Consider the following 26,201-nt stretch of genomic DNA (forward strand, 5'->3'; position numbering starts at 1 on the left):
TAAATGTAGGAGTCATTTTCTTTGCCATTACATACCCTAATAGAGAAGCTTGTAACAGTTGTCAGGCCAAAATACATGTACCCTTACTACCATTACCACACATGACATGAATGTTAATAACAAAATCTATCTTATGTAATTATACGTGATAGCTTATTGTTCCTTATAATTTAAAGCAATTATCTTTACATGGGGCTGTTAAGCTAGTTGTTAATCTGTAGCCACCTTATTGCTAAACTGAGCTAGCTAGTTTGTGCCACTAGCTTCATAACAAATGTTATGTGCTATCCTTCGTGCCATGTCTGTTGAGAAGAAAACAGATTTCTTAAAGTATAAAAATATTCTTTTAAAGTTGCACTTGCATCAAGAAGAATAGTGTTGGTGTTTAAAGTGGTGAATTCTGCACATAAAGTTGATATCAATTGGACTGAAAGATACCTTAAACAATATGGTCATTTCCACCCAGGTACTAGCAAGTTCTTGTACTTTGATTTAGTACCTTTACATGATTCACGGTTTACTTGTGCTGGGCTTTGGTGGAGCCCCTCAATTCTTCCACTGTCTGGAACAAGAGGTTTTTAGCTCCTTCCCATTCAAAGTTGTCTTCCCATACCAATTCTAATTAACATCAGAAGCAAGAAGAGCAGGAAAAAAACAGAAAGAGCATTTAGAGCACTACATTGATGTCATTTTATGCAAATACATTTAGTATGATCATCCTCCAATGTAACTGGGTGTGTATTATATATATAGGGAATTTATATATAGTATAAGTAAAATAAAAATAATGAAATAATGAAAATAAATAAAATATTAATATATAAAAGAAAATAAGGAAAAATATAATGGGTCCAATTTAACATATATGGTGATGCCCATCTGTGCTGTCTTTGTTTGGATGACCCTACCAGAGACCAGACTTCAAATATATTGATTGCCTTCAAAGACACTTTGCTACCATGTGCTCTTGCGCTGTCTTGCATTATCTGTCACACATCCTGTGAACATCCTGTAATAGGTATTAGTAACTTTTGCATTATGAACTTCCTCCTTCATAAATGAGTGAATATTAATTTTACACAGCTCCAGTGCATGTTATTAACCTTATCCAGGAGATTTCTCAATACCACAAAAGACCATTAGTAAGGTGTATATCCTTCACTTGTTTTTCTTTATTAGCATTCATGACTAGATAGAGCTGCTTTTATAATGCCCCACATTTAAAAATCAATTAAAAAAATTCACCATGAGTGTAACAGACACTGACTGATACTCAATCTGTAGGCAAGGGACAGCTAGGAATAATGGAATAGGACTCCGGTTCTATTTTGTGGGTTTTCTCTCTGAACTGGGGCCATGATTAAGAGGGACGGCCGGGGGCGTTTGTATTGTGCTGCTAGAGGTGAAATTCTTGGATCGGCGCAAGACGGTCCAAGAATTTGGAGCCTGATTTAAAGCACAGTCCAATAACTGAGGGTTTCGACCACAGCCCAGGCCTGATTTATGTATACAGAAGAACAGTCAGTGGGATTTATCCTCCCAGATTCTTTTGTGTCTGCTCCAAATGTCAAGGTGGTCAAACCAGAAACTCTTAGCAGTGTCTGAATGTCTGAACATACCTTTGTGCCAGTTCATTAAGTGTTTGGATTGGTTTAATTAGACAGTTACATTTTACTTACTGGTAGTGCTAGGTGAACTGTCCCTGGAGTTACTGAAATATCCTCTGTGAACCAGCACTGTACTGATGTCTAGGTGTTCTCCTGTTTCTATGCAGCTATTCAGAGGTATTTGGGAGATACAACAACAGGGAACTTAAATCATCTTTTATTTATGTACACTGGGTGAACCCACCCTTCAGGGACTGCCTGCCGCATTTTTAGTGTTCACCAAATTTATTCCTTGTTTCCCCCAACAAAGTTTAATATTCCCACCTTTTTGTGTGTGAATTTTTTTTATTACATTCTTACAAAACCACTCTTAAAAGCGTTGGCTTTGAATCGTGTCATTCAAGTTTCATAATTGTAAATTCAATCCCTTTTCTCCATGTTTAAAAGAATGCAAACAAGAGCATGTCACAGCAGGTTGACTTTAGCCACCACTTGCTTGCAGCCTGTCTGGGAATATTCGTGCCCCCCTACTGCAGGGTAGTATTCAATCTCCCCCGCAAGCCGCTCTATGTTAGCATGATCCGGGTAGAATCCCTCTCGAGTAATTTCGTCCAGGAAGCACTCCATTACGTGACCTTTCTCCAAAAGACTGAGAGGTAAGATATCAGCCTCTGTCCAAAGCGGGTGAAGCTCTTCCAGCATGCTACGTAAAATAGGAGTCAGCTCTTTTACCAGATTGCTATGACGACCTGATGCTGTCATCGCCATGGAAATACTCGAAGAGTTGTGCAGCATATGTTTGGTGATGTGTGCATGACCCAGGTTGCTTAGAAACAGGTAAATAGCATTCAGGTATTCATTGGACTGGTTGGAGGACACGAGCTGCAACAGCGTGTCTAGGATCTCGTGGTGCATGTGCTCTGCCTCGTCGAAGATGAAGAGCGGAATTTTCTCCTCCTCCTCGGCTCGTTCCACCATCTCCGAGATTTGAGCTGAGAGGTCACTGGCACACTGCAGGGCGTTCGCCTCCTGGGGGCAGTGGTGGAGCACATAGTACTGCAGCACAAGCGTGTCACCCACCACGGAGCGGAAATGTCCGGCCAGTAGGCGTCCCAGGTGGCTCTTACCTACCCCGGTCGGGCCGTGCAGGGATACCACCAGAGGCTTGTTGTGGACGTAGGTAGACAGGTAGTCCTTCAGGTGGGACAGCAGGCTCTCCACAGCTCCCTGCTGCCCAAACACTTCCCTCCTCAGTGTCTTCTCTAATCCCTCCAGGTCATATCTAAGAACGTGGTCATCCAGGTTCTCTATGGCGTTGTAGACCTGAAAGAAACAAACCACAGCTATTAAGAATATAGCCGAGTGCAGGGGCATTTCGAGGATTCATTAAAAATGGATGCACTCCTTGGACCAAGAACACTGAAAACAACGAATTATTTTAGACTCATCTGCAGTCCTTGAACCTTTATATAGACAGTATTACATATAAAGTGAAACTTCAGAAGGTTTTAAAAAGAAGAACAATTGTGTACTTAAATAAATGTAGAATATAATGCTAATAAACTTGTTGAATTTCAATCATTAAACTTCCAGATATGTCAGAATATACAGTTTAAAAAAAACATCTTCTTATTGAAAACAAAAGAAAACCCCCAATTTCCTGGTGTGTTACACAGTTTATTGTACTAGATCAATTCATATATTAGCAATTCAAATTTTGCCAAAGGTAAAACACAATCTCACTGCTGTGTTGGGGAAGAAATAACTGACACGTTTACAGACGCATGCGTTATGAAGTGTTACGAAGTGAAAGTAGGGGTGCCTGTTGCTCAGGAGGCAAAGCACATCATCTGCTTAACAGAAGACTATAGTTGTTCTAGATTGATTATCTTGCCCAAGGATACTGAATCCAAAGTTGCTCCTGATGTATTCATCAGTGTGAATCTTTAGATAGGAATGCATGTTTGAATGACAGTTGTTCTACTTTGAGTGTTTAAGCAGAAAAGTTCTGCGTAGCAGCCAGTCTACTGCTAACGTCATGAATCCAATTTAATTAATAGTATACAGAATTATTTAATTTTGAAATTAAACTGTTAATAATAATATTTCTGCACTAAGTATTAAATATGCAGGGTGATTAGACAGTGAGGTGTGTGGCTATGTCCTCGAAGGGACCATATTTCTTACAGTTTTTAAACCTCAATTTCACTCCACCAAATATGTGTTTTTTATAGAGTATCCAAATTTCAGCAAGCATACTACTGTATAAATACTACATTCACAGGACTATATGGCGTTCTGTGAAAATGTTCTTTTTGGCATGACTGTATATCTTTAGAAATATATAAATATACTGATATACAGATTATCTCCTTGGAGTTATACGGCAAACAGCTGAGAGTGATTTCCGCCCAGCTTCTCACTTTGGCAAACTAGAACAGGAAATACACTTGGACCAGTTTTAAATATTTACATTTGAAATGGCAAAATAAACCATAAACAAAGCTGCAAGATACACGTGACAATAAAGCAGCTCGGTGACGGCTGGATTAACCAATCTCTGCTGAACAGTGCCTCAAGGTTCCTCAAAGATGAACACACCTTAGACTGATTCATGGCATGTTGTATTTCTCGTCTGAATGAATTAGGACATGACTGAGCAAGTAGAAGGTCTATATTTAATCATACACATGAGCTGAAGATAGCACAATTTTCCCGCCCTCCCTATTTATACTGTAGCTGGCGACAAAAGAAGCAGACTAGCAAGAGATGAGTCATAATAATGGAAGCTATTCATTCATTCATTCAATGTTTTTGTAAATCAAATTCTTAATGGCACCAGAAAAAGGTCAGAGGAGCACATTAAAGAAGCATTCCACCACTTGTTGGAAAATGTGTTGTTATTTATTTACCTGGAGAAAGACGATGGCAAAGAGCAGATACAGGCAATATTTGGCTCGGCTGCGGTCCTGCTTTGGTGCAGCCCTTCGTCTCCCTCCTTCAGGAAACAACACCCGTTTCTTCTTCCTCCTCTTCTTCCTCTGTGGGATGCTGGATGATGGAGAGGAGAAAGCAGTGGGGGTGATTCCATCAAAGGTGAAGATTTTGGGGCTGGTTCGTCCTGGGGCGCCTGTGAGGGGACACTGGCCCCCCAGGGCCATCTCTTGACGCCGTTTCTTCATCGCTTGGTACTTCTGTTTGATGCGTATAACGGCGCGCAGAGTGGAGGAGATGTTGGAGAGACTGGGGGCCGGACTGCCTCTCCCATTCTCACTTTTCTCTTCTTCCATCTCCGTGTCTCCCTCAAGCTCTTCATCCATCTCTCCCTCGAATTCTCCCTCTGTTTGAGAGGCAGAGATGCTGCTGTCTCGGTCACTCATCTGCAGAGAGGAAATAAAGGACTTTGAAGAAACTACACCAGTGCATCTTAAAAAGTTCACAGTAGTCCAAAGTCTTCTACTTAGGTCAAAGTAAACTTTGCATTTTGGGATAACTTAGATTCTGGAGGAAGAGTGGAAAAGCACAGATTCAAGGTGTTTGAAGTTTAGTGTGAAGTTTCCACAGTCTGTGATAATCTGAGGAACCATCCATCTGCTGGTGTTGCTGATGCTTGGTCCACTGTGTTTTACCAAGTCCAAATGTAATGCAGCCATCTACCAGAAGATTTGAGAGCACTTTGTGCTGCTGAAAAGCTGTATGGAGTAACCAGTTTTACTTTTCTGACAGGACTCAGCACGTGCCCACGGTACCAAAGCTACTACTAATGTTTTGCTGACCATGACCAGTAAAAACTCTGCAGCAGAGGAGCCCACAACCAAGTGCTGAGTGTATAACGGAACATATTTTTCAGATATTCAACTTTGCTATGTTATAAATCTTTTCTTTGATTGCTTTTTAGCAATGTGTAACTTATGTATAGGATATGTGAACGTTTCAGCTTATTTTCTGTGGTTTGAACAAAAAATAAAAACATGTTACATTTTTATGCACCAGTTCAATATGATAGAATCAGCAATGAGAAATCCAGTTTTGGGGAAAACTCATTTTCCCTAATCTTAATTTTGATTCCAGTCCCTATGACGCAAGACATCAACTTCCTCCAAAGTTTCCTTTAATAGTGGTTTTGAAGGCTTTAGTCTTCTTATTTACCTGAAAAGGGGGTTTCTGTTTTCAGTGTTGCCTTTCTGCTTCCCCAGACTGGCCCAAGAATCAGGGTTAATAATATCTTACTCATCATGGTCACATAGGAACAGGAAACGAAACGGATGATGTAAAAAAAAAAAAAAAAAATCTATTTTTTTTTCACCAGCAAGGTGATTTTTATCAGCCAAAAACTTATATCTGTCAGATATTCTCGCATACGTTAGCATGGTTTGCAGTGTGTCGTGAACAATTTGAGGAAACGGAACAAGCAGAGGACAAAAGAAGAAGTGGCAGGCCTTCAAAACTATCGATTGCAGATGAATGGTATCTGAAAGTCATGTCCTTACGAAATAGGAAAAACTCCAGCAAAGACCTGACACAAGACCTGAGAGATGCATCTGGCCTTTCAGTTGATCCATCTACTGTTCGCTGAAGCCTCATTAGAAATGGTTTCAGTGGAAGGGTGGCTGTCACTTAGAAACTGGAAAACAGGCTGAGATATAATAAAATTACACAAGAACTGGAAACTGGAAATTAATGGCAACACTGACTCTGTAGATATCGTCGGTATGCGTGGAGGTGGAAGAGTGAGTATCTACGGGCATCTATAAAACTTGATGGTGGCTCTGACATATTTTGGGACTACATTTCACCCAGTGTGTTGGGGATCTTGTCACAATTTATGAAATTATAAATGCAGAAAAATACCATCAGATCTTGATCCACTATGCAATACTATCTTGGAAGCATCTGACTGGCAACAGTTTTGTTTTTCAGCTGAATAATGATCTCAGACACACTGCTATTGCATTCAACGTATACCTTGATAGCTGGAATACCTTTAGTATTAGTATTAGTCTTGGATTGATCAAGAGCGCAGTCCTAATATTATTAAAGCAGTGCAGGATAATCTTGACAGAAAATGGAACCAAAGCCAGCCAAAACCCAAAGAGCTTTGGAATGTCCTTCAAGAAGGCTGGAGAACCATTCCTAAAGACTACTTAACCTCCCTGGCATCCACATATGTGGACATCACATTTTGGGTTATTTAGACCAAAATACTTTTAAACGAATATCCTCATATGTGGCTCTTATTTTTCTTAAAAATAAAAATAAGGTAAAAAACAAACAAACTGGTAATTCTTTGTTTTTACATTCATCGGGCCCCAATATGCCCAAATATCAAAGAGAAATTAAAAATGCATGCTGTGGAAGAGTTCGGGTCGTAGGAGGTTAAAGTAATTACGAGAAGGCTTGCTTAAGAGAATTCAAGCTGTGTTGAAGCATAAAGGTGGTCAATTAAAATACTGACTTCGACTTTCAAGCTCAATAGAATTGTACAACTTTTTTTCTCCTTATATACTGCATTTCCATGGATGTTTGAAAGTTTCAGTTTGCTTCTATTTCTCATTTTCATAAAGAAATTAAGACTTTTGCATTTATTGGGGAAATATCTGTCTTTAAGCAGCCATGCTCTATTATGTTACCCTGTCAAATAAGAACTGTGTACTGAAAATTTATTGAACAGCAATGCTAAATGTGCACTGTATTAATGTCATCTTATTTACTAGATGAAATACACATTATTTTCTTCTTTGCTAAGTTAGTGTATTCTAGCTTTATCGTCATTTTCTGTATATCTATGGTTGTTTTGTATCCCTTGGTATAAGTTTTGCATGAGCCATAGATGACAAAATTGATACCAGTATCATATGGGTTTGGAACTTTCCCCCCAAGAGCCAATTAGCATAAAATTAGCATGAAATGACTGGAAACAGGGGGAAGCTAGGCTGCTACATATACAGTACACTTTTAATCTCACCAGTAGAAGCAGTGGATTTTTAGACACAGCAAGATAATCTACTGGCACTCGCTAATCTATTGTAACTTTTGTAAATAACACATAAGTGTTGAAATATTGCCATGTTTTAATTATATATACAGTATATCTTTATTTTTAGTGTTCATGAAAAAGAAAGGACTTTCTAAGCATCCAAATAAGAAGAGCTCAACTTATACACCCAGTCCTCTTTTCTCTTAAAAAAAAAAAAATCTTTGCTCAATTTAAGTAAGATCCTCCCACGCTAACCCCACGCTGATATTAGATACTGAAGTGGTGGACGTCAGAAGACACTAACAATACAGCTGCTCCTATGTTTTGAAGCATACTGGAACTCACAGCTGCATGAAATTTGCACGTGAGGAAATGAATTCTGAGAACAGCAGGGTGGCAAAAATGGCAAGGAAGAGAGACCAAATGTGAGAAATAGCTGCAGATATAACAGTGAAGAAAAACAAAAGAAGGATGACACATGCAGCTTCAGTGGCTGTTAAAAATGTAGCCAGCATTTCCGGTAGGGTTAGAAGATAAAGATCACTGTTCCTTTTGATGTTTAGTATGCTACATTTTTATTGAATTTAATTAATCTATTTAATATTTTAGGCTGATTTTTTTGTATTTTATTCATTTATTTATGGGTTTGTTTTGGGTTTTTTTTCACAGAGCTGTTTTGTTTTTCTTCAAAACCAATATTCAGATTCATTTTGGAAATGTTGTTCCACGAAGAGTGAAGTGAACCCTCTACTAGAACCTTCTATGGCAAACCAAAACGCAAACAAGTGAGTGCAACCTTCACAGGAATCTTAAACTTCATAAGTTCTGCAAACTCGTGCGCTTGAGGTTCTGAAGTAGGCTGTGGTTACAAGCTTGCATTTGTAACCGTTTTTGGTCATCAAAGGCTGTCAGGTTGACCCTCTGATGGTGTACTTGATGTACTCCCTTGGGTATTCTGCACACACAGAAACTGTAGCGCAAAGGCCGTCTGCAGTATTATAGCGCACAGGCTATAGGAAAGGAGGAACTTTAAGTGAGTTACAGAAGAGCTCAAGACAGCAGACAAGTGTCACATATAAATTAACACAATCGCACTACAGGATAGAAAATAACTTCTGCTAAAAGTTTTTGGTGCCAGCATTAATGTCAATGAGAACTGAGCAGAGCACATGAACAATGATTGGAATCTGAGTTGGCTTGTTCATCTTGGCAAAGAGGCAGCGTCATTTCTGGAAAAGTTATAATACCCCTGTGTCCAAGCCTCTTTTACTTCAGCATAAAAGAATTCAGGACAGCACGTGAGGGTAGAAAGACTGTATCTGTGCTCTTTCATATCTTTCTAGTCTTTTCCACCTGAAAGATACGGCATGCCAGAGATTTTATTGCTCATGAAGTTGACTTTACAAAAATATCTCTTTGTAGTGAGCAGTTCTTTCTTGTTTCGTGTGTTTTGGCCGTGGAAAGTTGAGCAAATATACACAAATGAGCCTCACGCAGAAAGTTAGTATCCTTCTAAAACCTTTTTCTTTGTCTTTGTATTTTACATACACAACAGTTGATTCACCAAGCTACACACTCTGCTTGCAAAGCTGTTAGGCAAAAAAAGGTTTTTTGTACTTACCTTTATACGTGTCTAAAGCATCTAAAAAAAAAAAAAAAAGAATTTTAGTGCAAGACTAATCCATAGCTCAGCACAGCGGTGAGAGCAGAGAAAACGTCCATATAGTCAACAGCTCAACTCAGGAAGAGCCTTTCCCTCTGACTATCTTACCTCTAAATCCTGTTCTCGGCCATATGCTGGCTCCTCCTCTGGCTTCCTCTTTTATTCTCGCATTCTTCTGTCCAGCTGCAGCTCAGGCTTTTTCACAGTTAGCTATCAGCTTTCACACGTGGTTAGAAAACAGCTCAAATGTACCCCAAGTACTTTCATTCCCACGATTAAAATGATATCTTAGGTGACACACATATCTTTTTAACTGCTGGTAATCAAGTCAACAAACAATGCGTTCAGAATTTGTTGACGTGGTTTTGGTTTCTTCTTGGCTATGCCAGTAATGAGAAACGGGAAATGTCAATCATCTCACGAGAACCCACAGACTTTGTTTCTCATTAGCATTTATCACGGTGGACTTATTTGTATATTGGTGCAAAAGATCTCATATACTTGATGTAAGGAAGATTTCAGGAGGCTTGTTTTCCTTAAATTTAGACCACACATTCAAGTCAATTTAATTTTATTTATATAGCGCCAAATCACAACAGCTGCCACAAGGTGTAAGGTAAAGACCCTATAATAACATAGAGAAAACCCCAATAATCGTTGCATTTATTTCCTCTCTATATGATTGTAAATGTTGTTTAGGGAAATATTTGGGGACATTTAGGGCTGCTGGAAACTGTAACCAGCTTGCTCCTGATTTGATTTTTCCTCAAGGATTAATCAATAACTTGAAATGTCTGACCCTTGTAGTTCCACTGGCTGATGAAACATTAGAGGCCATACTTGGGGATATAAATAGAAAAATAAAAGGTGTGGAAAATGTTTGCATGCAGTATCATTTGCCTGTGACTACAGTTGTTACTAAACACAGGCACAGGATTGAAATGTCATCAGGGGGGAGGTATAGAGTGTGACAAATGACAAGTTCCTAAAACTTGTCTTGGAGTGTAGAGAGAAATGCATGCCAATTACCAGGTAGATGGTGTGTCTACGAAGACCAAGCTTTTTAATCTGTCAGCGTGTCTGTGTTTTCCAACTATGTACACAGTTTACTTTCAACAGGCTGCTGGTAATAAACTGTGAATGTAGTAGACTGCAGAAGGATTAGTTAGATCTGACAGTCTGCACTTTAACATCACAGCTGCGTAGTATGTCATTTCAACAAAGATCATTCGTCACTTGACGGCAACCTAGTATGCATCTGTTTCAGCTTAACACACTTTTTACCCCAGAACAAGAAAAACTTCAGAAAATGTTTTATTGAAAGTGGCAGCACAGTTTTAGTGTTAACAACAAAAAACTGAACACTTTCATGGCAATAAAACAAACAACAAAACCCCAGCATGAACGGATGTTTTCAGGAGCATGACTTACCGTATTTTGTTTTTAAATGAAAGCTTCTATGGCTGAAAAAAAACAGCTCTTTATCTCCTCTCTCAAAGCAGTCGCTACAGGTACATTCCAGCTTTTCTCTTGATGATCACTGTGGAAAAACATCTTTTCATTTAACTTTCGAGAGCGATACTATACTCATGTCTACAAACAACAGTAACCAGCAAGCTTGGTTCCTGTTGGCCGTCACTGGCTATATGCGTGAAATATCTTGTCAGACAATGTCACAGTTAGCATCTCAAATAACTGACAGCAAATCTCATATTTCTGAAATTATTATGTTCCTTTTAGAGGGCTGTAAAGAATCTTTTGCATAGAATGATCTTTTGAGTGGCTGTTTATAAAAAAAAATCAAAAAAAAAAATCAATGTGTGCTTTCTGCACCAGTTTTTAATTAAGGCCTTAGGGATTCATCTAAAACTTTATTGTGAACATTTTGCAAGGGAAAAAAATCTTAGTATTCAAGGAGGGAGCTGAGTCACTTATTTCATCATCTAGGTTATGACACCATGTTCAGGATTGTAACTGCAAAGGTCACAGTTGCTTCTGGTGTTTTTTCTGGTATGGTATTGTATTTAACACATAACCAGGGTACAACTAATGTACCCTGGTTATTTTAATAATTTCTCTGAAAATCTTAATGTTTATATGGCATAATAATACAGATGCTTATCATAATGTCTTAGAGCCAAAGGTCAATGTCATCAAATGGCACAATATTTGTAATTTAAAATCATCTTTAAATGGAGGAATAATAGAATAGCAGCCAGTAATATTAAGAGTTTTAAAGGGTAAATTAAAAAAATCATATTAGACTTTAGTTTTAGAGTCAATAACTACAGTCTTGGGAATATTATGGGAGAAATTCTGAGAAAGATTTCCAGGAAATTAGCTGGAAAATAAGGGATACTGGGACAATACAGATTGATGGAAGGAGCCACATAGTTTCAATAAATCATTAGCAAACATACACAATCCTTTGAACTACTTCCTGGTAATGCTGTAGAATCCTCTGAGGTACACAAGTTGTACTAGTGGTTGGGAATCACTAACCTAGATGGTGAAAACATGGCAAAACATGCTTCCTGCTCCTCATACAAAAATACTGTGCATTCTGTGAACACTGACTCCTGTCCCAATACAATGCACTGCTGAAAAAGGCATTTTCTCCTCCATGTTCTCTGACGAGTGTTTCTACTTAAAGTGGAGGAACAAAAAGAGAAACAAAAAAAACATTGGAACATAACAGATGAAACAGCCGAGTCCAAAGAAATGAAGGAAAAACTCAGAAAATGTGGACATAAATTTCCTTGATTCTTCTCTCACTTGTAAAAGAACCATCTTTGCATTTTAAGATAATAAAAAGATCACGCAGTGTTTGAAAAGAAGTACTATAATATGGTACTACCTGGGCACAGATGAAATATTTCTGATCAAATAAATATAAATTGTGATCAAAATATATACTTTTAAGTTTTGGAAAGAGAAGAGGACATTTAGATCACACTGATGTTTTGAGTGACTGAGCGATCCTCTCTTATGCTCTTCTTGTAGGAGCTAGGAGTTATGCTAGGAAAATGTGCAGGTAAATATTATCAACATTTACTCCTTCTTCCTGCCTTTACCCTATTAAGAATTACAATAATGCAGATACACATTGAATAAAGGGCTGGGCTCAGTCACAAACATGTCCACAGTGAGAAGCAGCAACACAGTTTCTAGCATGTTCCAGTTGAGTTTAGGCCATGCCTACTTCCTCTTCCTGCCTCGGCCTCTTCTGCCCCTGCCAGAGGAAGGGCCTGCTCCTGCCGAACCCAGAGCGCCGTCAGATGGGCTGGCTGGGATGTTGATCTGTCCCTCTTGAATTTCGCTGCGAGCCTCTGGTGGAAGATGTTCAATCTGCTGCTGGGTCTCCAGATAAAACATCACGTCTCTCAGCTGTTCCTGCAGTTCTGCTATTGTTCCATCTTTACGATCGTCTATAAAAGAAGCCAACAAGGAACAAACAGTGAACAGGTTAAAGTAGAGCTAAACGTGTTCATTCATTCACTCATATTTATCCAGACAGATGATAACAGTTTTAACTAACTAGCATTTATTGAGTAATGATATTATTTAAAGGCCCAAGCAGTGTCAGTTGCAGGAACCCTGTGTTTATACAGATTTGTTATTACTATTACTCCAACACTGTGCCCTTTACTTTTTTCCTGTTCAACAGTCAGTCTGCTTTACAGGTCTTAGATGTATTAAGTTGTGATCTTACACATCTAGTCATTTGCTAAATCCTCAAATGACACAAATAACCAAATGAGTTATGTGTCACTGAGGGACAGACAGCCATTTATACATATACAGTTTGCTGTGAAGCTCTATAAATTTAAACACTGTTGCAAAGTCAGCTGAAGTCCTCTCAAACACTGTTTGAAAATTTTCACCTGACAAACTTATCATTAAAAACATCAAAAGCTACTTTAAAGCATTGTGGGGGTGGAACTGCTGAGGCATTTACACGAGGCTGAACTCGTAAACACAATGTAAAAGAACAAATGCTTTGCTTGAAATGGACTTGAAACATGCTACTGATTACATGCAACCCCCATTGCTGACCTTGTTGCGAACTTCCATAAACATGTAGAATCGTAAGCATTAGAAAAGCTATACAAAAAGTATGGAAATCTACAGAGATTATAATCATAAGGTCTGAAGCTGACAATCTAAATAATTTCTTCCCTAAGAGCTGATGTGAAATACAATGTTCAGTGTTCTATTTCCTGTGCTGATCAGCAGTATACAACGAGGAAACAAGGGGCGTAAAGTCACAGATCTTGGAGGGAAATTCTCAGCCACACACAAAATAGAAGAAATGGGGGAGAAAAAAAAGTGCAACCCTCCAACAACCACGTCACATTCCACACATCACTGGAGGTCTGCCTTTCAGCTGTTATTATTAGCAAACATTATCGCTGATGTATTAGTGTTGCCATATATGTCAGCTAATTAATCACAACAAATGAAAGCTGAGACTGGCAAAGGTGATTATCATTATATCATGCTGGCACTGTACCGCAGGCGTTCTGAAGACAGACAAGAAATTGTGACACTTGTGAAAGTGTGACTGGGAGAAAGGATACTCCTTCTTAATACCCTGCTTAGCCGACTGCCACCCCAAAACGACTTCTGGTGTTTTCATACAGACAAGCTGGTTGGTATATTATTGATCCCATTCAGCTGTCCTAAGTCAACTCCACAGTCTTGGATTTTACCAGTCTTGGACGTGATACTAATATTTGATTAGAATGCTGTCACACTTATGTCACTGTGGATTAAGTTTTTCCGTTCCTAACCCAGATTACTGATTTCTGCATATCCACCACCTACATATCAGCTGCTAATAAATGAAGCTGCACCACAATTACTCTAAACAAAGAAAAGACTGCTATACCTCTGCCAAGAACAGATCACTGTGTTAACATAATCAGTGGCTGCACTGTTTGCAAAAACCTGAAAGAGCAGTTCAGTTACTAAAGTTTACAGAACATAAGAAGTAGGGGTGCAACGATACTCGTATCGATATTGAACCGTTCGATACAGTGCTTTCGGTTCGGTACGCATATGTATCGAACAATACAAAATTTTTAATTTATTTTATCAACTTTCCTTCTGACGATGCTGTCTGTGTTGAGCGCTCAGTGGATCTGCGCTCGACAGTGCAGCCTAGGCGGAGTAGTCAAACGCAGATTCACTGAGCGCAGGGGAAGCTAGCGAGACAGAAGTTAAGCTCGTTGCAACATGGCAAATTGAACCTCCCCCACCCTCATTCAGATCTGGCGTTTGGAACTATTTTGGTTTTCATGTGACGTATGACCCTGAAGGTAAGCGAGTCATGGACTAAAGTAAAACAGTATGTTGGATGTGCCACGCAATGCTCAATTACATTGGTGGGAACTAGTGTGTTAGCGCAGTTAGCTCGTTAACGTGTTGGCCGTCCAGCCCCACGCACGGGGCGATCCGCGGTAGCTCGTTAACGGAGATTTGCCGTGTTGTGGCGTTAATGTCATTTCAACGAGATTAACGCTGACAGCACTAGTGGGAACACAACGAATATGACTGCACATTTACTCGGAGGTAGGGCTGTTCGATATAACGATATATATCGGATGATGATATAAAAACGTCTATCGTTTCATTTTACGCTATCGTTTGTTTCGTGGTGTCGCAAAATAAACTGTTCATGGCAATATTTTTTCATCGTTTTGATGGTCACTGTAGTGGCTATATTAATTTCTTAAAGTTCTCTCTTTCTCTTATATTTAATATAAACACACTACAGACGGACAAGCCCCTGTTTTTATGCGTTGTGGTTAGCAACAACGACGGTAACAGCATCGCGTGTCCGCTTGTTTATGTTCCACATAAACCTTTCACAATAAAGCTCACGATTCTGTTGAGACTTTTCAAAATAAACTGAATCACGTGAAAGAGCAAATTATTTACGGATGAGGATTAAAAAAGAGCCGCCATGTGCTAAAAAATTAACCATAGACTCAAATGTTAGAACAGGCTTTTCCCCGCAGTACACCTATCTATAAATACTCACAAAGAAAACTGCGGCCGTTACAACTTATGTCTAAAAATGTATCGTTTCATGCATCAGTTAAAACACTCAACTCCAGCTACATGACGCGCAGCTGGAAACACTTCCCGCAAGACGAGCTGCCCGAGATTCACAGAATTTACAGAAAATGTTACATTCTTATATCGGGATATCAGATTTTGGTCATATCGCACAGCCTTTTCAGGAGGACTGTGATCACCTCAATTCGAGCCCAGTCAGTTCTAACAGGAAAGAACATGTATGTCTGTGGTTCAGGAGGCAGAGCAGGTTATTAACTATAGCTTTGTGGTTCACCCCCCAGTCAGCATTCCAAAGTATTTCAAAGCATCCCCGGGCAAGAGGCTGAACCTTGAGCTTACCCCCAAATACATCCTTTGGAGTCTGAGTGTCTATGAGTATGCTTAGGTGAATTGAAAAAAAACAAAACAAACAACCAAACCAGGCACACACACACACACATACACACACACACACACACACAGGTGTGTGACATTGGGTAAATGAAGCTTGTAGTAAAAAGTGCCTGAAGTAGCAAACTGCTATGCAAGTCCAGTCCATTTAGAATATAACATTCTGTGAAAGAGTCAAAACTGACATTTTTACTATATTTTTTTTCTACATTAACACACAGCACATGCCCAGGAGGATATTTGTTTAAATAATCTTGACCCTCACAACTGTGTGTGCCAGGAAAAATACAGGTATGGTGAAACTGTAAACCTAAAATTTCCATTCAAACCTCTGACCTGATACTTAACTTGCCTCAGGCAAAACAGTGATGAAAGCCGCCTTGTGTTGAGTCCAGAGCAAATGGTGCTCTGATAGTAATACACTACAAAGTAGGTGTCAGTAAATGCTTTACACTGCAGATTTTAATCATAAGTAAAGAAGATTTTAATAATCTGAAAATATAGACTGAAGCTGGTTTGAAAGCAGAGAGACTGCTTACAAAATTTATGAATCTCCTAAGTGTTTGACTCTGTCCATCTATATTAAAAACACTTCTTTGGTGTATGTGGTTCCTGTCTGCTTGCAGAATGACTGTACTCAGCCGCAGGCTAAGCAATTTGTTAATGATTTGCAAATATTTCTGTGCAAAGAGGAACTAGTTTCTCACTACAGCCCTGAAATAAAAATAACCCATGCTGTTTCATAGTCAAAGGTCCTTTTTTCATTTTGAGTATTTACATATTCTAAGCAACCAGCAGCCAATCATTGGGAACGGTCCTGTTACTCATTCTTCTCCACCAACCCGTTGCTCTAGATTCGCAACTACTTTCATCAGTTTCTGTTTAAAGCAATAGGTGATGCAATAGTGAACTAGCAGGCTTGAAGTTAAAATATCTAAAAGAATCCTTTCTGTACTCTGGCCACCAGTGTTGTACCAATTGCCTTTACCTCATGCATTTGGACCATATACACACTAAAATTAAAAATATACAAATGAAAACTAACAAGAAGTGTACAAAGAATTCAGGTTCACATTTATTTGTAGCCGGTGCTATTTAATGCCAATTAAAGAAAACCTTGAAAAAGTCTAAATTAAATTCTTCTATCAGCATGTGTAAACATGCTGTGCCAAATTGAACATGCTACACTTCCCTGTTGGTATATGTTACTCTGAACATAGGGTATCACAACGGTTTTAAAAATAAAAAATACAAATCACACATTAATCATGGAAATATTGCACTGCATTGTTCACTCTGAGGCTTCTTTCATTTGTGAATTTGGCAGGCTGACAAAATAATACGTCCAGCACTTGAAGCGTTTTTGTTTTTTCCTCTCAGTTGAAGCATCAACATCCTCAGAAGTTCCATTTTTTGCTGTGCTTCGACAACTTGATATCACCACTGTGATAAAACTGTTTATACCAGCATGCTACAGTTTTCAACCCACTGAGTTAATACAGAGCATCAATATTGAGTACTACTACATGACTTATTGGTCTCTCTTTACATACCGCTTTCTTTTGCTTTGCGTTCCTCCTCTGACAGCTGTACCTGCAGCTGTGCCTGATTGGCTCTCAGACAGCGGTTCATCTCCTGCTCCTCCGTCAGCTCTTGGCTCAGCTTCACCACTCGACTGTTCAACTGAGTGCATCTGAAAGTAGAAATGCAGCAGTGCTGCATGTTGTCAGGTTCCATACAAAAACAAGCCCTATAGATTATTTGGTCTAAAGTCTGGGTGTCTGATTGGGTTTAACTAAACTAAGAAGTTGTAATGTAAATAAAGCTTTTAACAGCAGAAACTTTGGCTTGTTATAGCAGGAAAAGCAATGTTACTATCAATTTGAGCCTGCATCATAGAAGTGACACACCCAATACCTGGTTGACCATGCAGCAACAAAGATTTACTGCTCCACTGCACATTTTGCAAGCCACAATGACAACTCTTCAAATAAGGCATTTAATCCTGTTTCCTCTGTAGTTCCAGTTATTTAAAAAAAAAAAAAAAAAAAAAAAAAGCACAAAAATGGGATCTGAGTAAGTGCTTGTTAGGGCATTTTCAGCTGTCAAACAATCGTTTGCTAAGGAAATGAGGAATTTTCCCACCTCAAGACTACATATTGAGAGCCTTGGTTGAATTGTTTTATGTGCTGTGGGGATATAACTTTATCTCCTCCACTAAATAATTTTTAGAGTTTTAGTTTGCGTTATACACTCAAGTCTATAGTGCAACCACACTGTCCAATTGGTTCATAAAAAAAGAGCACAGATACCAACAACTACTGGGACCACTGAACACACAATATAAAAAAGTAACCGAACACCTACTTTTTCTCTATGCTCTGTTTGTCTTTGCTCATTTCTCCTAACCGTCGCTCTAGGTTATCACAGCGCTCCAATGTCTCCTTAAATTTCGCTTTCATGTTGTTTATCTGAAATATGTACAAAAAGATAGAGGTTAGAAAAAGGCAGCTGGGACAAAGGACCTGTGTTTTGCATTTCCACAAGAGGGCAATAGATAAATCGAGATGGACTAAGCCGGGACTGGGGTCCTATACTACTGCACATGTGCTGCTTAGCAAACCAATCCACTCTAAACTGCTAAGAAATGTACATTTTTATAAGTGAATAAGTAGCTGTAAGTGATAAGTTATATTAGTGTCTGTGGCGATTGTTCATTGTATTTGGGGCAGCTAGTGAGTCCTTTGCTCTCAACAGTTCTCCCATGAGTAGATATAAGCCAATACTGTTCAAGATGTTGTCAGCAAGAGAACATGATGAAACACAGTCTAACTTACAAGTGTTTACCTTTGTGTTTGCTATGAATTGTTCATTTGTGATTATTAGTTCAGATGTTGTATAAAGTACTTTGAGTGCTCCAGGAGAGTAGAAAAGCGCTAAATAAGAATCAGTCCATTTACCATACCATCCATGTGTATCAGTAAATCGAGTGGAATCTAGAGCTCGACTTCTATGCCTCAGTTTGGTTCTTCTAAACTTTACAGCCTGATATAAGTCAATATTCATTAAGGGATTGCAAAACTTGTGTTGCATTTGTCCACAAGTACCTCTTCAGCTGTCTCCTTCTCCAGATGAACAATCTTATTCTCCCAGTAAATTCTTTGAGACTCGAGCTGACTTGTCAGCAGGTATGAGTACTGCAGACAGAGAGAACTCATTTAGAACATTTTGATGTCGATTGCCGTTACAAAACAACAACAGCAGATGCTCACCTCTAGCTGGAGTGCATCAATTTTCTCTGCCTGGCAGGTGTCTCCCTCACACTCATACTGCACCATCTTCCCGTCAGTCTTACTGGCCACAAGCCGATGTACATAGTTATCTACAATACCAGCAATAGCCTTAGTCAGGTATTATACTTTCCAAAACACATTTCAAAAGACATCAAATAAAATCATTACAGACTATTCTGTCATTTTTACACTTTGCCTTCTTGTTTTTGGCTTCACTGTCTCTCTAGTTACTACAGGGCAGAACTGTTTGCTATCAGGACTTCATAAAAGCTGATAATGAGTCTGGCTCCAACTTATTTAGGTATTCTTCTGCCCCCTATGGGGAGAAAACTGATTATAGCAGCAAATTATTCTGGTAATTTACAGCCACCCTCCTTAAAGAGAAACCATTCTGCTCATTTTCAGCTTCATACTTTTTGTTTTTGGAGTCTACCAACAACTTTGCCTGGTTTGCGGTTCAAAATAATCTTTGTATAACTTTGTATAAAGTGTTTTATCTCTTCTCCCTTAAAACCAGCTTTCTGGTGATAGGTTTGCCCTTGTAAACAGAAGTTTTGAAGATATAGCACATGAGGTTAGACTTCTGTGACTGAGATGGCCATATTAGAGCTATTCTTTCTCTATAACATAGACAGAAAGAACATACATTTAGCAACTGAAAAGCAGTCTGAAGGCCGAGCCCAATATTGAACTCCAGTACAGTATATGAGCATCAACTGCTGTAACAGTATAAGTACAACAGAAAATAAGAAAAAGCAGAACATGCATCATTTTAACAGCAGCATGCACAAAATCCAGTACCTCCTGCGTAGTCCCAGACTCGGTGATTGGTGAGCTGCATAGCGTAGGTATGCTGTGTTTCTTCAAAGTGCTTGTAGGCATGGCGGCTAACGTAGCGACCACATCCAATATGACCGCAGATCAAGCATATCCACAGATTCTATGAAGAAAGATTCAATGAGGGACAAAAAAAAAGAAGGTTAAAAGCAAAAAGCAAGAAGATCAAGTGATTATCTTCTATTACACCACTGTGGGAGAGTGAAACAGCTTACCTCCTGCACTCCACATTCAAAGCATTTGTTCTCTTCAACTGGTTCTGGTGTTTGACAGTACCTACATACAGGACACCTGAAAACAACACACATTCGGCTTTGTCACAAACATGCAGTTGTCTTTTGTAAATCAGGAGAATGCATGTAAAGAGCAGGACAAAAACAACACATGGCACAAAATGACAAAGCCTGGAGAAATATCCAGTGGAGTGAATATCAGGTGAATGCATTTAAACTACATCAGAGAAACTATCACACATGATTGACTTAAAGCTGGCAGATAAGAACAGATCTTTTCACATACTTTGTTAAAGTAAGTCAGAAATAGGTTTTATTGTCTAATATCAAGTGTTTTAAATTGAGTAAGCAAAAATTAGCTAACTACCAAGTTGAAACTGATGTAGTAAATACAGGGGAACTTGTATGTGCATTCAACTCACGAGGCATCTTCCCAGCGCTGGAGACACTGGCTGTGAAAGCTGTGGTTGCACAGAGTGGTGAGGATGCCATTAACAGACTCGTCCATTCTCTCCAGGCACACAGTGCACTTGGGCAACTCAGTCAGCTCCATCACTGGAAGACTGGCTCCCTGAGGAGACGGAGCAGGAAGGAAAGAACGGAAGAAAGGAGGTTGATGGTAAGAGACAAGAAATCACTTTAAAAAAATTCTGGGTTTTAATACTGAAACAACAGAGAAGGACTGATTTAAACGGACTTATATTCGTTCTGGCTGCACACAATGTAAAGGGTGTAAACAGCAAACACCAATAGGTGAGATGATATAATGTTATTTTTGTGCCTCTATTCTGAGTGCATGTAAAAAAAAATTGCAAGCGCAAATGTTGCATTTTGAGGAGAAAATGATTTTGAGGGAAGAAAAGTTTAATTTGAGCGAACAAAATTCATTGCTGCATGCAAGAAATGTATTTCAGTGTTTGCCATTATCCATATACACACACAATAACGGCCCCTCTCGCTCAGTTGTTGATATTTGCTCTTGCTCAGATCTCTGCTCTGTGTGCTGACCGACATCTGTGGACCTGCTCTCAGTGTGTCGTTCCCGCTCTCAACATCCCTGCTTCCTGCACGCTCAATTCTTTCTGTAAGCCGTTACAAGTGTGCCACAAAACCAACCAATCACAGACTTGGATACAAAAATTCTGACTGGAGACCAAAAGAGCCAATCAGCTTTCTAGCCACTGCATTCCGAACACACGGTCCAGAATGTAGCTAAATCCATTTTCGGTTAGTATGTTTAATTATTATATTTTAAAATATATAATTTTTATTTATTTATTTATTTATTTTTTGCTGGTTTTAATCTAGTTTAAACTAAATCACTCCACTAGATTTAGCTACATTCTGGACCGTGTTTCCAGAATGCAGTGGCTAATGCACAGAGCAGATATGTTGAGAGGAAAAGCGACCCACTGAGAGCAGGTCCACAGATGTCTGTCAGCACACAAAGCAGAGACCTGAGCAAATCCAACAACTGAGCAAGAGGGACTGTTATTGTGTGAGTGTATATGGATAAGAGCAAACACTGAAATACTTTTCTTCACTCAAAATTATTTTCTCCTCAAAATGCAACATTTGCGCTTGCAATTTTTATTTTTAACATGTGCTCAGAATAGAGGCACAAAAATAACACCATAAGATGACAAAAGCACCTTTATTAAAGCAGAATGAGTAATATAAAATGCCAAAAAGGGGTTATATTTAAATGCAGTTCTTAGAAACTGTTGCAGTTTAGAGGAAAAAAAAAATCAGTATAAGTTATGGTCAATGTGATATTAAAACATTTTTGGCACACTGCCTGCTGTAAACCAGCTGTTTCACACCAGACACCACTGACAAAAAAAGTAAGTAATTGTAAAGCAATTCTATCTCCCAAAACACAGGATCTAATTAAAAAACACAAAGCAAACCAAACCAAGTTTTTGTTAATGGACTCTGTTGACTATTTAAAAAAAAAAAGAAAAAAAAAAAGAGTGACTTGTTTCCACAAATCACCAAACTTTTTTGTTTTTGTTCCCACCAATGCACTTGTAACATTAACTAACGTGTATCTCTAATATTCTCAGATAAATATCCTCTAATAACTTCACAAACACCACCCACCTGCTGCAGACTGAATAATGTGTAAAAGCTAAAAACCAAAAATCACTCACTTCTTCAGACTTGATGACCTCTGCTCGCTCCACATAGACCAGCTGGCACACTGCTTCCTCTATAGAGTTGAACTGGCGGCCATTGCATGCTGTGTAAAAACTGTCTGCGTCTGCCTACAAATAAGAGAGCCGGAAACGTATTGTATTTGGAACAGTTATATACAGTTAATTGTATTAAAGCAGCAGTTAATACTCTGTCATCTCTAAGCATGAAGCTCTCAGAACTCTGAATTGATCAAAATCCCAAGGTCTATTGCCAAAAAACTGCGAGAATAAAATAAAACTGTAAAAATCAATATTACTATAGTTGAGAAACAAAACTAAAACATTTTGCAATATGGCAGCATTTGTTTATGTTACAGAGAGGCTGAAAACCCTGAACTGCCTAAACCTCACATCAAGTACCAACAATTATTACTATTCATTGAATTTTTTGATGCAGGCTTACAAAAACATACACCAACATCCTTCAAACTTCACTTGCGGAGGGAAAAGTGAAGGAGATGATACCTGTGTGCAGAATTTAATGAGAACCATGTATTGGTTAGGGGTAGAGTCCCGTATGATCTTCATGTGCTCCATGACATCATTAAAAGGAGCCATGAGCTTCATAAGGTCATGGCTGGTCATGGTCGCTGGGACGGTGATGATGCACACCATAGCGCTGCGCCTGACATCTTCAGTCAGTGATGTCATTTTGCTGCAATAAAGAGCAGGGAAAAACAAGAAAACAAGAATTGTGACTAAAACGTCAATGTTAGCTTGAAATGGTGGAAGTGAAATTGTATCATTACATGCAGTTTGAGGTGGACTCTGGAGTTCGATAAAGAAAGCATCAGACTTTTATCAGCTGCAATTTAGCCGACAATGATCTGATAAAAAGTGCCCAAATACAGATCCCTATTGTTCACCTCATCACATCTGTCATAAACACACCAGATGAGACTCACTTGGTCTTGTAGAGGTGCATGATACCGTGAATGATCTCCACTGACGGGTTCCCGCTGAAGAAAGAGATCTGGTCCGGGAGCTGCTTGGAGGGTGAGTCCGGAGCTGTGCCTGTCGTAAACCTATCCTCTGCACCCTCCTGACTGTCTACACCAGTCTTTGCATCCTGAATTTCACTGTTCCGCTCCTCACGTCCACCTGTGTCTGGAAGAGAAATTCAGCAATTTAGATTATATATATTTTTAATGTGTATGAACAGACAAAACCAACTTACTTTCATTCCTGCTTACAAGAATTAAAAAACAGGTAGAATAGACATGCAGGCCTATTCTACGCCTAAATACGCCAAATGTTCTAATTATTTAAAATGGCTTTAAAATTCGTTGCTTCCTCAGCTCACATCTCTCGGAAGGAATGAAGTAAGATGTGAGTAGAGGCGAAAAGAGAAACTGAGGCTCTACAAACTAAGAAATGAGAGGACAAGAAAGAGGATGAATATGTATAAATGGCACATTTTATTTATGGAGGCCAAAGGTGACTTAAATTACTTTGAACATGTCATGGTTGTTGGTGCCAGAAGGACTGGTATGAGTATTTTAGAAACTGATAATCTACTGGGATTTTCCAGCACATCCATCTCCACAGGCTACAATTCAGACAGACTGACCAAAGCCAAACAGTTAGGTGGATGTGAAAAATGTTGTCTGCTCTGATGAGTCTAGTTTTCTTCTGCGAAATCTGGCTGGTAAGGTGAGAATTTCAGGCAAAAAACATGAAAGTATGGATCCTGGCTTGCATCAATGGTTCAGACTGGTGGCAGAATAATACTGTGGGGGACAGTTTCTCGGGACATTTAGAGTCAAGAGCCTCTCAGTATCAACTGATCATCGTTTTAACACCACAGCTGCTGATCTGAGTATTGCTGCTGACTATTTTCAATCCTCTGATGGCTGCTTCCAGCAGGGAGAATGACCTTCACAGACACCACATCTCAATCCAATAAAACAGCGGTCCCCAACCCCGGGGCCACCAGTCCGTGAGTCATTTGGTACTGGGCCGCGAGAGTTGCGGCTCTGCTGTGAAATTTATGGTTTTCAGGGTTTTTATCGTTACCTTGGTTTCCCTGGGTCTTTTCCCGTGTTGTAGTTGTGTGTCTTATTTTGAAAGAAATATTTCTGCATTACCATAGTGACCAAAGAGCATTAAGGGGCAGAGAGGAGGATGTTACTCTCAATGTTGTTGGCGCATTTCAGGAGGACACTGCTAATAAAGTTACACAATTACACAGTGAATCTGCATTTATTATTATATTTATAAAATACCACAGTTTTTGTCTTGGTCGTATCATTTTATTTTGTTGTATTTATCCGCGACACCTTAAAGGCCGGTCCGTAAAAATATTTTCTGACATTAAACCGGTCCGTGGCACAAAAAAGGATGGGGACCGCTGCAATACAATATATTTGGGATGTTGTGGAACGGGAGATATGTGTCACGAATGCGTAGCTAGCAAATCAATAGATTATAGACCAAAAACTGAGTAACATTTCCAGCACCTTGTTAGCCCTGTGCAATGAAGAATTAAGGCATGTCTGGATGCAAAAGGGGCCTGACATAGTAGGTGTAAACCTAACAAAATAGCCAGAAAGTATTGTGTGTTTTATACATGATACACAGTCACCTGATGACCACATATGGAAAAGATAGTGTATTTTACTGGTGTCAGTATTTTACACTTTCATTTTCTTCCCTGTTATTTCTCACCTGCCTGGCTTTTCAGAAATATTATTTACTAACCATACAAACGTTGACATTAATAGTTATTAAGATGCTGAATTAGGTTCAGTGTGATAAAAACACTAAAGTCTTGCACTCAGAGCTGACCTTTTATGCTTTTCATATTTTATGTCATATATAGGTACACTTAAACATCAGGAAAATTCTTACTTGGGCTGGGCTCAAAGGTCTCTATCACCATGTCCCCCATGGCTCTGCTGCCGATGTGCTGGTGCAGCACAGCTGATCTTTCCAGGTCGGTTTTTCCACTCAGACTGTGTTTGGCTAAACCCAGAGCTTTCTCCTGCAGCTCCTCCTCTGACATGCCTTCAACTGCACACGAGAGGAACAGAGTCAGGCATTAGCTATAATGAAGCAATTCGTTAGTTTGAAATTACCTTGTGAAAACAGTAAAACGACTAACAGTGGACAATTGGGTCTTCACGCCTATTGTTGGTTAGCTGTTTAACTTTCAGCAGATATTTGAAAATTAAGAGAATAAAACTCACCAGCGCAGTACTGGAAACCTTGTGGAAAAGGTGACTGGTCGGCTAACTCCAGACGAATAACGACCAGCGACACACTCATGTGTTATAACTGGGGATGCCACTTAACACAGAACAAAACAAGCCGCTGACAGCTGAGCTAAAAGAGCTAGCACGTAGAGCTAGCTGGATGACTGGCAAGATATTCAGTTCGTGTCTAATTACAGTAAGCAGACAAATACAGCAGAAGCAAAGAGCTTTCAGTTTAGCTTCAAAACTTTCATTTTATGCACAGTTTTTTTCTTTCTTTTCCGCGCATAAAAACACAAATCAGATTTGTTTTGAATACTAATACAAGCTAGCTGTGTCGAACCACTTCCCCTTCTTCTTCGTCTTCTTCAGCTTTTTCTTCTTTAATTTGAGTAAGGCAGAGTAGACGCTACAGCGGTGTATTACTGCCCTCTGCTGTTTGTTTGTTTTGTTTTTTTTAAATTCTTGTTCCCTTTTCCCCTGTGGTGTGACAGAAAAAGATACTAAGAACAGATGGAGGCAGATTATTTTGCTGAGGCGACCCCTAAAGAGAGCAGCCAAAAGAAGAAAAAGATGATGGTGACTACTTTAACAGGAAAAGGTGTTTTTCCTTGTATTGCAAGGCAAAATGTCCCACATTTCTCCCTTTGTCGTAGCACATTGACATTTTTATGACTGACTCACTCATGACTGAAGTGCATTCTCATTATAGAGCAGTCTCTTTT

The 26,201-nt window shown here is 39.2% G+C and overlaps 2 protein-coding genes across 3 annotated transcripts; both read right to left on the reverse strand.

Moving 5' to 3' along the window:
• Positions 1-1,808: 1,808 nt before the first annotated feature.
• Positions 1,809-9,650, reverse strand: tor4aa (torsin family 4, member Aa). Of its 2 annotated transcripts, XM_082539616.1 has the most exons (4): positions 9,356-9,650; positions 9,206-9,226; positions 4,520-4,987; positions 1,809-2,930 (listed from the first exon to the last, which is right to left on the reverse strand). In XM_082539616.1, the coding sequence occupies exons 3-4, from the start codon at positions 4,985-4,987 to the stop codon at positions 2,073-2,075; spliced, it is 1,326 nt and encodes a 441-aa protein (XP_082395742.1). In that variant the 5' UTR covers positions 9,206-9,226; positions 9,356-9,650; the 3' UTR covers positions 1,809-2,072. The 2 variants fall into 2 exon arrangements, with proteins under 2 accessions (XP_082395742.1, XP_082395741.1); XM_082539615.1 differs by lacking the exon at positions 9,356-9,650 and having other exon boundaries at positions 9,206-9,349.
• An 894-nt stretch (positions 9,651-10,544) lies between these two features.
• Positions 10,545-25,862, reverse strand: brap (BRCA1 associated protein). Its single transcript, XM_082542008.1, has 13 exons — positions 25,471-25,862; positions 25,133-25,294; positions 23,188-23,389; positions 22,748-22,937; positions 22,238-22,351; positions 20,507-20,655; positions 20,067-20,142; positions 19,816-19,954; positions 18,994-19,103; positions 18,829-18,918; positions 18,089-18,192; positions 17,275-17,414; positions 10,545-12,675 (listed from the first exon to the last, which is right to left on the reverse strand). Exons 1-13 carry the CDS (start codon positions 25,547-25,549, stop codon positions 12,446-12,448), a joined length of 1,785 nt encoding a protein of 594 aa, XP_082398134.1. The 5' UTR covers positions 25,550-25,862; the 3' UTR covers positions 10,545-12,445.
• Positions 25,863-26,201: the final 339 nt, after the last annotated feature.

Source organism: Aulonocara stuartgranti (assembly GCF_965226115.1).
Source record: "Aulonocara stuartgranti genome assembly, chromosome: 7".
Taxonomy (NCBI): domain Eukaryota; kingdom Metazoa; phylum Chordata; class Actinopteri; order Cichliformes; family Cichlidae; genus Aulonocara; species Aulonocara stuartgranti.